Source organism: Sinocyclocheilus anshuiensis, unplaced genomic scaffold (assembly GCF_001515605.1).
Source record: "Sinocyclocheilus anshuiensis isolate Anshui unplaced genomic scaffold, SAMN03320099.WGS_v1.1 scaffold1800, whole genome shotgun sequence".
Lineage (NCBI taxonomy): Eukaryota > Metazoa > Chordata > Actinopteri > Cypriniformes > Cyprinidae > Sinocyclocheilus > Sinocyclocheilus anshuiensis.
In genome coordinates, this window is record NW_015557201.1 from 2,138 (window position 1) to 13,063 (window position 10,926).

At 38.1% G+C, this 10,926-nt stretch overlaps 1 protein-coding gene across 1 annotated transcript; it reads left to right on the forward strand.

The window, feature by feature from the left end:
- Positions 1–5,616: 5,616 nt before the first annotated feature.
- On the forward strand, positions 5,617–8,089 carry LOC107678867 (neurexophilin-1-like). Its single transcript, XM_016474291.1, has 2 exons — positions 5,617–5,661; positions 7,370–8,089. The coding sequence occupies exons 1-2, from the start codon at positions 5,617–5,619 to the stop codon at positions 8,087–8,089; spliced, it is 765 nt and encodes a 254-aa protein (XP_016329777.1).
- The last annotated feature ends 2,837 nt before the right edge of the window (positions 8,090–10,926 follow it).

Sequence of the window (10,926 nt, forward strand, 5' to 3'; positions counted from 1 at the left end):
TTCATCAACCAACTTCAGCAAAGATCAACTTGAACCGTTGGACTGCATCAAGCCTTTCTTTCAGACAGACGAGACGTGCAAGTATTCAAACTGAGTCTTATTAATTGATACATTAGGTATCATTTGCACCTTTTTACAAAGGTGTGTTTGAACTAAGAATTTGATGTTCCCTTGAGGCTGTAGATCTGAATATGCAAATGGTTCCATAACTTCATATTCTTATTTTCTCTTCTCTCTACTGCGTTAAGCTTTAACCCTTTCCTATACCAACTGTATGTGTGTGTGTGTGTGTGTGTGTGTGTGTGTGTGTGTATGTTGGACCAGTTTAAGTGTTTATGTAGTATGTTAGACTAGTTTAAGTGTTTATGTAGTTAATAAAGTCTTATTTGTATCACACTTGACATTGTTCATTGTTTGCTCATAACTGGAGTGACTTAATCATGCAGATTTATGCTACAAGCTCTTTGTAGAATTGTACAGTAAGAAAGTTATTTCCCTTAACCAGGAAATTAACGTTCTTAGAATTGACAGACAGTTGACCCTGAGAGGTCAGCTAAATATCTACAGCGGATCTAAATATTTATAATTAATTATAACTAGTTATGATTAATTATTCATATTTCCCCATGAGCTGATTCGCTACAAAAGCTAAATGTGTTGTAGCACCTAAACAGTTGAAAACCCTGTCATCATTTACTCACCCTCCTGTTGTTCCAAACATGTTTACCCTTCTTACACCTGTGAAACACACAAAAAAGACATTTTGAAGAATGTTTCAGCTGTTTTGTCCACGTTGGCAACTAACACATTGAATTAAATGTGATTTTTTTTTTAAGTATAAAGACTGAAATACTATTATTATACTATAAGATATACTCCAATAATCTTGAGTTACAACTTCAAAAATTAATTTTTACAGTGTAGTAACAATACAGTAGCATGAAGCAACACAATCACTTTGTATGATAAACAGATGTAAATATACAGTATGCCTTTTTTTCACATTGAAGAACGTTCACTAACTGCCAGGCTCAAGCTATTCTGTTTTAACTCTTCTCTATTCCTGGCATCAGTGCTCATTATAGATTATGTATGTTAACATATATTTCAGTGTTTAAATGTTTGTGCTTTTAGTTCTTGTGCGTAACAGTAGAGGTTTTGAGTTCTTAGAAAACAAGTTCTGCAGCTCAAAGCAACTATCATAGCCACATACTCATTAAAGTCCAAATTTACTTGGGATTCCATAAACAAGTCACTGGTGCATAAAGAACTCATACAAATTAATACTCTTTGAATAAATGGGATTTACTGCGCTCAACCCAGTGTGCTTTTACCACACATTGTAATATTAAAGAGAATCTCTCTCCCCTAATTGAGCCTCACCGCACAGCTATTTTTCTTCCTTATGGTCTTGTCTTTCCCTGCCTCTGTTTATCACATCTAGCCTTTTCTTCTTTCTCAACCCACCGTAATCCACATGAAAGTTGAGTGTATAGAGAGCTGGACAGTCTAGACAGCCATTACACTTTCAGTCTTGCGTATGCTACCAACACCTCCAGCTGCGGTCTTCCCCTCCCATGAGTGTTTCATCTGGCAAAAAACATACTGTGTTATTCCACCCGCAGTGTTTAGAATGGCTCAGCTGCCTTGCACCATTTACTTTAAATGGTATAAGGAAGCGAATGAAGTCAAAACCACATTAAGTCTGCAGGGAGAGGAAATGGTGGATGTAGTTACAGATCTTATTAATGAAAGGCAGAGGAACATCCCTGTCAAGAGGTGCAGAAAATTACAGTGATATTGGATGAATCATGTCCTTAATTTCACATGGAAATTAATGGAAAGCATTCAGAGATGCTTTCCTTTTGTTACTTGATATATTGTGTGGATTATAATATCCTGCCAATTCCCTACAGTTCCCTTCTTTGTTATTTATTTACGGTTGGAAATTTGTCAACAGAACCCTTGAAATGAAGTTTCCTTGACCAAAAATGAACAAGGAAGTCTCTGTTTTAGGACCCGGAAAGTCTTTTAATACCCGTCTCTTCACTCAACAGCTAAGCACCACTTTTTTGTGCAGTATTAACCACCCTCAAAAAAGCAGAATTCTCTTTCTTATCTTTTTTGCATTTGATTTTTCTGCTCTAGCATGTGTACTAATATAGTCTTTTAAACTTGGCATTGTGTACTGCAAATACAGTAAGATTGAGAATGAGTAAGTTCATCAGCCATCAAAATTGCTATTATTAGCAAAGTTACAGCTTTTAAAACAAGGAAAGTGAATGAAGTGATAAGAAGTAATTAATTGATCCTATTTTACTTTACCAAACATTGTGACATTTCTAAAATCTTAATCTTTCTGTCTTGTTCAGCTTTCCACTTGCTCTTGATGAGGTCAAGGCTTGCAAGCCTGTTGGAGAAAACTGGCCACAGATCAATATGCGAAGTCAACCATTTCCCAACATATGGGGAGTAAAGGACAGACACAGAGAAAGAGAGAGAGACAGATGAAGATTGAAATTGAAATTGAGATCAGGTTATAGGAACAGGGGGTAATGGTGCGGTTGGTCCTCCTCACCCCTCTCTTGAAACCGCTTCACATTCATCCTCTCTTCTGTGAGGAAAAAAGATAGAGAAAGAAAATGAGAGTGAAGTCTGAATAGATTAAAATCAATATGTCTATCTGATTTTTATTTTTGTTCATTATTAATCTGGGGCCAAGATGCTTCTCCAGGGAGATATGGAAGAAATGGGATTTACTTGCAGGGCCTCCTGTGTGCCATTTTTTGAAGGTGGTTTTAGCAGAACAAGTGAAAAAAAAAGCACTGGAAAAGAAAAGGATGCATTGAGATGAAGAACTGGGACCTGACTGATTGATTAATTGCTCTTACTGGACATTATGGAATTACTTCTGCTTCTGGAAGAAAGTGACAACACTTGACTGATCAGAATAGTGTATCCAGACTAGAATGTTTACTCCTCAGAGGATGATGGGATGAAGAACAAAGCTTTTAGTTGGTGAAAACAACATTGCATCATTCAGCACAGGGGACACAGCAAAGAGCGTGCATGTCTGTGTGTGTGTGTGTGTGTGTGTGTGTGTGTGTGAGCCATGTATAAGCAGTAGTTGTTTTTAACCCAATATTAGATATAAAAAGAAAAGAGCGTTTTCAAGAAATTTTTACAAACAGATCTGAAATTAACTGGAGGCTGCAAAATAGACTGTAACAGACTCATCACACTGCAGTCACACATATGTCAGTGCTATCCACAATCAGTACCATAAAACCCTTAATTCAGACTGACAACATGGGATAATGTACAGTTAGCTGGTCATTAAATTAAATTAAAACAAAATAAACCCTGACAGGGTAATTGGGAAATGATAAAATAAAATAAAATAAACTCTTTCATAAAGTTTTGGTAGAATTTGACAAAACTTTTAGCACATACTACTAATCCCGGTATGAGTCTCAGCCGACAATATGTGCATTGAATAGATAGGCTCGTCAAGACAGGTATTTCTAAGCAGAATAATGCAATTTAATATTATACTCCCAATTAGCCGACATGACATTCATGCAGGACCCGCTCTGCATAGCTACTGAGCAGATTAGCAGATCTGCAACGGAGCTAATGTAGAATTATTCAGTCTGAAGAGGCATTGTATGCTCGTCAAGGCCAGTTATTAATCCACGCATTCTTTTATAGAGGCACAAAGAAGTCCACACAAGATCCAAGCAAAGTGACTGAGAGCCCGGAGAAAATCGAGCACGACTACGGAAGACTGAATTAGCCAGAGTGTGTTGTGCTAATCCGTACTGTATAAAATAGAGTCTGCCTTATCAAGATTGGAGATAGGCACTTAGAGTAAAGTAAAATGAGTATCAGGCATGAGTAAGCCTGATTAAGTCAGAATAAGCCTGCATAAGACGAGATGAGATGGGTGTGAAGCATCAAAGTGGGCTGAAGGATCAGGGTTGAGACAGGGCAGCATGCATTATGGAGGAGAGAGATCCTTAAGCTCAGTGGATCAGGCCTGTCCTGACAGTGAGAACAGACTCATATACACACACACAGCATACACTTAGACACTGTCTGAATATACATGGTTATATAGTCTGGCAGGGATCTCTCTCACACACACACACACACACACACACAGATAGGCAGAATCCCCAAACACTGACTATGACTGCTTACATTTATTCTGAGTGTGGACTGGCATAAATTTTGGTTGGTCCAACCTGCTGAGAAATAAAGGCAGGTTTCAAATAAGGTCTCTTAAGGCACTACCATATTCTCTTTTCTTTCTATGATTTTCCTTTTCACACTCTACATTTAAAAACCGCCATCATACACCTACCCATTCAAAAGAAAAATCACACATCTCTTTAATATCTCAATTGGGTTTAGTAGACAACAAGAATAATTCTGGGGTATAATAGTAATGCAATTTTAGTCCTGAGCAAACACACCAGTAATTTATCTAGGGATCTCAACAATGTCTCAAACTGTGCTCAGATTTGCCAAAAGAATGCAATTAAAAGCCACACATTTCAATATGAACATTTCAAATCAAAGTTCAATCATCACACCAAACCAGATATGCTACCCACAACAGTTTTACAGCTCTACACTCTTACTATATATCAATATTCTCATTCATGTTTATGTCTCCTAAGGATTTTTGATACTTTAATGTCCATAAAGTCTTGCGAGCAATGAAGGATAAATGTGGATGAGCAGTGATTTTGTAGTTGCATTATAGTTGGTTAATCATTACAAAACTATAAATTTCCAATTAGCAAGCAAATTATTCTTTAGAAGAAGTTCGAGATGAACCGATTTGCAAAATGTTTGCATTGACAGTGAAAGAAACATTTTATATAGGAGTAAAACAGTGTCAACAAACTGTAAGAAAAAAAAATGGTTGGAAAAAAGGTACTGGTAATTTTTTGCCAGGTTTACAGTTTACAGTTACACAAGTTTACAGACATTTCCCTAACCCTAACCCTAATCCTAAAGAACAACACAATCCAATGCGTAATTTAAAATAGAAGTAAACACAAGTGGAAAAATCATTATCTAAAAGTCCTTTATATCAACACAGCACATTGTGCCCTATTTTTTATGGATTTTTGCAGTATAACCTGGTGGAACCATAAACAGCACTTCAAACAATTTATGTAACTTATTCTAAAACATAAATGCTAATTTATTTGTCATTTGGCACTTAACTATACTTTTTTCACTACAAAAAAGCATGTAAAGCAAGTAATGACAGTTAAATATATGAATAATTTTTCATCAACTGAAATTCATCATCTAAACAAATTTGGTTTGCTAAAATGAATCCAACTTGTCAACACTATAAAACAAATTCACCTTAAAATTTTTTTTTTTTAAAACTCTAACTAAATCTGTGTCCTCTCTTTGAACCTACCTCAGTTTAAGAGACACTTCACACTCCAGAGGCAAGTCTCAGTTATATTGTTATGCCCTGGAACAGACGGAGGTGAAGAAAAGAGGTCACATGACTATAGGTAGTGTGAGATGGCATCAGTTGACTTGGACACCATTGAAAGTGGGAATTAATTTTCTCGGTTGTAGTTCATGTCACCACAACTCACAAGGTCTCTGCACTCCATAAACCTGGAAGTGAGTTCTGTCTCTGGTGAAGTCAGATAGCTTCTGTACCGCATAAGACTGTTTCCTAGAATTGAATGTGTCTTTTGGGGGAGTTTCAGCTTTGAACCTGACAGTGCGGATACAATGCAGCTCAGGCCCATGGCACAGAAAAACAGACCAAACAGAATTTAGAGCTCATCAGATAATAAACAATACATCAAAGCATCATTGTTCTCTGACACTGCAACACACACACACAAACCTTTGAAGAGTCACATCCAACAGTTTGATCCAAGGTATGAGAGCTCTTGTTGGAGTATCTGTATATGAGGTGATCATTACCATTTAGTAATTACCAGTTACACCCACTCTGGGGCTCTTCACCCATCCATGAGCCCATGTAGTGAGGCATCTCATCCACCTCCACAGCTCTCTATATACAAACAATGAAACAAACACACACTATTTTATCTAACAGCATCATACATGCTTTCTGCACTACCTCCATTCAACCTAGAGCTCTCTCTCTCTCTATTGTATGTTTTCTGTGTCTGTTCATGTCTAGCAGGTCCTTAATGTTAAACTACATTAAAATTCATTAATTAATGTTCATTTGAATAAAAGTTTATGTTTTTCTTGAGAATGAAAGAGTTCAAATCTCACAATCTCTCTTAGTCAAATTAGCTCTGGGAGTCCTAGAGATCTCCTGTAAAAAAAAAGATAAGCCATAAAGGGATAAAATAATTCCCACACAATATCTATAGCAATATCGTGAACCAGTGAATGTAGAGTACAGGTCAGACCACAGAGATTAATTCCTGTTGATGGCAGTCTAATGTGACCTGGACAATTTAGTGAGGTGTCAATGATGCTTTGCTGTGGGTGAATGTTGATTCTAGTGCTAAGGATGTTTTCCCTATTATCTGTTATTTTTTCTACTTTCAATCCAGTTCTTTAAATTATGCTGTATTGCAAGGCGAGCACTGAGCATTAATATTCCACTTCTTTTTATTACAGTGTTTACAAGGCAGACCTTTACTGATATTCCTCAAACTTGCAATTTTTCTTCATCTTCTCGATCATTTTCTGCAATCAATTCAGCTTGAACCATTTAACAGAATTTTATCATTTGACTCCATTTAAACTTTGTTGTGTAGATTTTAGCCTTTGGCGCTCTATCCATTTTGGCTTTTATAAAAAAAAAATGTTATAAACTTACATTTTTTAAAATTCATGTTCAAAAGTCTCCCTTTGCAATTCAGTATGCAAATAACAACAACATCATTGCTGTCTGAGATTTTAAATGTATTTGAATCCATTCAAAAAGTCAGACAGAAATGACTTTATTGCATTATTGGCTTACTGAATTGCAAGTTCTCTTTCTTTGCATTTGTTTGGACATTTGATTGATTCATATTTCCATTCTCACATCTCCAAAATAAGCACAACAGACATGTTACGTGATGATTCTCAAACACCGTCAACAGAAAACAAGGCAGATGCTGAACATCACGACAACATCAAAATTATGCAGAAACGAAGTCTAAAACCTAAGCCTATGTACACTATTCTTTTGCTGCCGTGCAAACACCAGTATTTCCTTTAGGAAATGCAAATCTAAATCCTATTCAAATTCCTGTCTCCATAACCTCCTCTCTCTTTAAATGTCACATTTTTCATCTTCTCTATTATACTTTCACTTAACGGCTCACTCTTGCTCCTGTTTTCTTTCCTCCAGCTGGCTCTAGGACAGGAAGATACCCACTCGTCATCTTCTTCCTTCTCCTCGTCTACGTCAAAGTCCTCCTCAGCAGACTCCTCCGAAACTCTGGGGGTTCTGGGATCTCAGGGTTCGATTTCACCCCTGAGTCGCTGGGTGATGCACAGCCGCGGCCGTGCCACCAACACTTCCACAATGGAGCTGCCCTATCGTTCGCCGGTGCCCTTTTCCAAACAGGAATTTTGGGAAATGCTGGGCAGTGATCTCCTCAAATCAGACACGGATGCATTGGGGAACTCACGTGTCAAGCGCCGCCCACCAATCGTCAAAACTGGCAAATTTAAGAAGATGTTCGGCTGGGGCGACTTCTACTCCAACATCAAGACGGTGCGCCTCAACCTGCTTATCACGGGTAAGATAGTGGATCACGGGAATGGCACCTTCAGTGTCTACTTCCGTCACAATTCCACCGGTCAGGGGAACATCTCAGTGAGCCTGGTACCGCCAGTGAAGGCAGTGGAGTTTGACTTGGAGCGCCAGAGCGTGGTCTACCCTAAAGACTCAAAGATCTTCAACTGCCGCGTAGACTATGAGAAGGTGGACCGCAGCAAACGCACCTCGCTCTGCAACTATGACCCCTCCAAGACCTGCTTCCAGGAGCAGACACAAAGCCACGTGTCCTGGATCTGCTCCAAAAAAAACCTTGAAAAAAACCTGAAGTTAAATTCAGTACGGTGAATACATCCCTGTGGGTTTCCATGCAATTTAGAGTTATGAAGACGGAAATATCCTGCTGGATAGACCAGTTTATCCATGTTTTTAAACACATACTGTTTATCTCCCTCTAATCTGAAATTTATTGTTTTACATACAGGCAAAGCTGCAGAATACCTTGACAATAGCCTGTGTACCACTGTCATTGTGTGTATGGTCCTTACTCTAATGACAAGTGCAAAATTACCTGACAATATCACCAGCAGGTCATCTGGAAACTTGTAGCATCATATATAAACTGGTTTCCATCTCTTGGTAAAACAGCAAAAAAAACCACACAAACAAAAAACCCACACGAGGTTGAACAAAAACTTTAGACATCACAGTTTAATGTATGATGATGAAAAGTCATTATCGCCACTCAGCTTAGTAGATGGTTTGATTTTACATCACTTATATCTGACTATCATTCTTACAATCCGACTTAATCCATGTAGCGATTCCTTCTCAGTGTTCATTTTGTACCCTGTAATTGCTAAAGAAGGTAGAAGAAGAGTGACTGCTATAACAGGTCTGTGTCTGATCTGTGTAACTGAATGTTTGATCCACACTGTGATGCTTTGATCTGTCGCTGTTGCTTCCTAAACCATGTTGAAATGTTTGGCCAGTCTGGTCATGTCAAATTTGCTTCAGTCTAATTCTCAGTCAGACACATGAAAATAAAACACCTCTGTCAGTGCTCCAGGCTTTTGCCCAGTGCAGCATGTCCCGTCTGCCCTGCTGGTGAACTGAGTGCTGGGGCTCACAGCTCTCTGCTCTCTTCTCCCTCAGGTGCTGGTCTGGACTGAGTTTCCTAATCTCCTGCAGCTTAACTACACTACTGCCTGCACACAAGTGCACACACACTCACATAATGGTGCAATTGCTCAACTTTTATTGGTTCTATTTTGTTCGTATTCTTTCAATCGTTCAACTTCATTTTGTGTCACTCATTTTCATTCATTCTTTCATTTGATCATTCTCTTATTCATTTTTTGTTTATTTTTCCATTCATTCATTTGTTTGTTCAGTTTCATTTCATTCATTTTTTCTCAATCATTAGTTCATTCTTTCAGTCATTATTTTACTTTTATTTGCTTTTTAACGTTAATTCTTTCTCACGCTCTTTTGTTTGTTCATTCACTTTCTTTTTCATTCATTCTTTATATTTCTTTGTTTTCTTTGTTCACTTTAACTTGTTTTCTTCCTTCAATTAATTTGTTGTCTTTCATTCGATCTTCCTTCATTTTTCTCTTTCCTTCTTTCACTTTCTTCAGTTCAACCTCCCTTCCTTCTCTCTCTCTCTTTCTATTTGAAATATAGAGAATCCTTCTTTTTGGCTAATTCTTTATATTTCTTTTTTTGTTCACTTCCTTTCATTTGTATGCTTTCTTCCTTGCATCCCTTTTGCACTTGAGCTAATCTCTTTTTCATTCATTTTTCTCTTTCGTTCTTTTTTCTCTTTTGTGTCATTCTTTTTTCCTTCATTCCTTCCGTTTTTCACTTTCTTTCATTCACTCTTCCTTCCTTCTCTTTTTCCCACTCACTTTGTCTATCTCTCTCTTTTTCCCACTCACTTTGTCTATCTCTCTCTCTTTCTGTCTGATCCTCAAGAAACATCTTCAGCAAACCCCCAGTGGTTCCCTTCACTCTTCTCATGGTCGCAGGATGCTTTGGAGCTCTCCTTTATACTGCTCTCACACTTAGCTAACAGAACATTACAGTTTTTCTCAACTGCTTAAACATTTCTTGAAACTATGCCTCATATTCTCAAATAAAGTAAACACAAATCCATAATGTCTCACCCAACCAAACTTTGGCCTCAGACATCACACACAAGCCCTCAAAAACACACACACGAAGGTTCTGATTGGTGTGTTATAAATTTTGACTCTTAGTGTTTCCACGTGGGTAAATGTGTGCTAATTGAGCTCAAGCTATGCTGACTTGAGTGAACAATATTGAATGCTAGTGCTTTCTAAATGACAACATGGTCTAGGCAATGAGAAATGAAGGGATTTGTGTGTAGAGTTTTGCAGTGACAGTTCAACAAATCTGATTCATGTGTCAAAAAGGGGAATAGTGTTTATAGTTTAGGGAAATGGGTGTGCTTTTTGATAAATGGCGTTATGGTTTTGAAATTTTAGTTCAAAAGCCTGGTGATAGTGTTTAAGCAATCGAGAAAAACTGTAAGACAGATGCTTTTTGCAGATGTGTGTAATTATGACATCTACCAGCAGGAGCTAACAGAGCGATATTGTAACCAGCAAAACCTTGACCCCTTGAAATAGACATTTGTCAACCATTCATTTAGCTTTTTTTGTTTCGTGTTTGGTGTGAAGAAAGGGCCTTTACGGGTCAAGATGCCCGTAAAGCATTGAAGGCGCGCTCCCTTCACTCAGTATGGTGAGGCGTTTTCACTGCAAGGTTGATCCCTTTGATTTGGTTTAGTTTGTCCTCAGGATCATTTTGACTTGTGGAGTTACACAAAGATTTGCTTGAGAAAGAGTGAAAGAGAAAGAGGGAATATGTGGTGTCAGTGTGCCGCGATAGTGGGGGGTTATAAAGCACATCTGGTGGAGAATGTGGGTGTTTCTCAGAGCAGCTTCCCTTCCGTACCAGTCAGAGCCGTCACACGGCTGATTTACGCTCCTCTAATGTCATGGAACGAAAACATTGAAACTGTGCCATAAACAGTGAATTCTTCATAAGTTGGGAGATTATGATTCAGTGTGTAGGGAGGATGTCCAGCTTTTTACGAGACCATCAGTGCACACACACACACACACACACACACACACACACACACACACACACACACA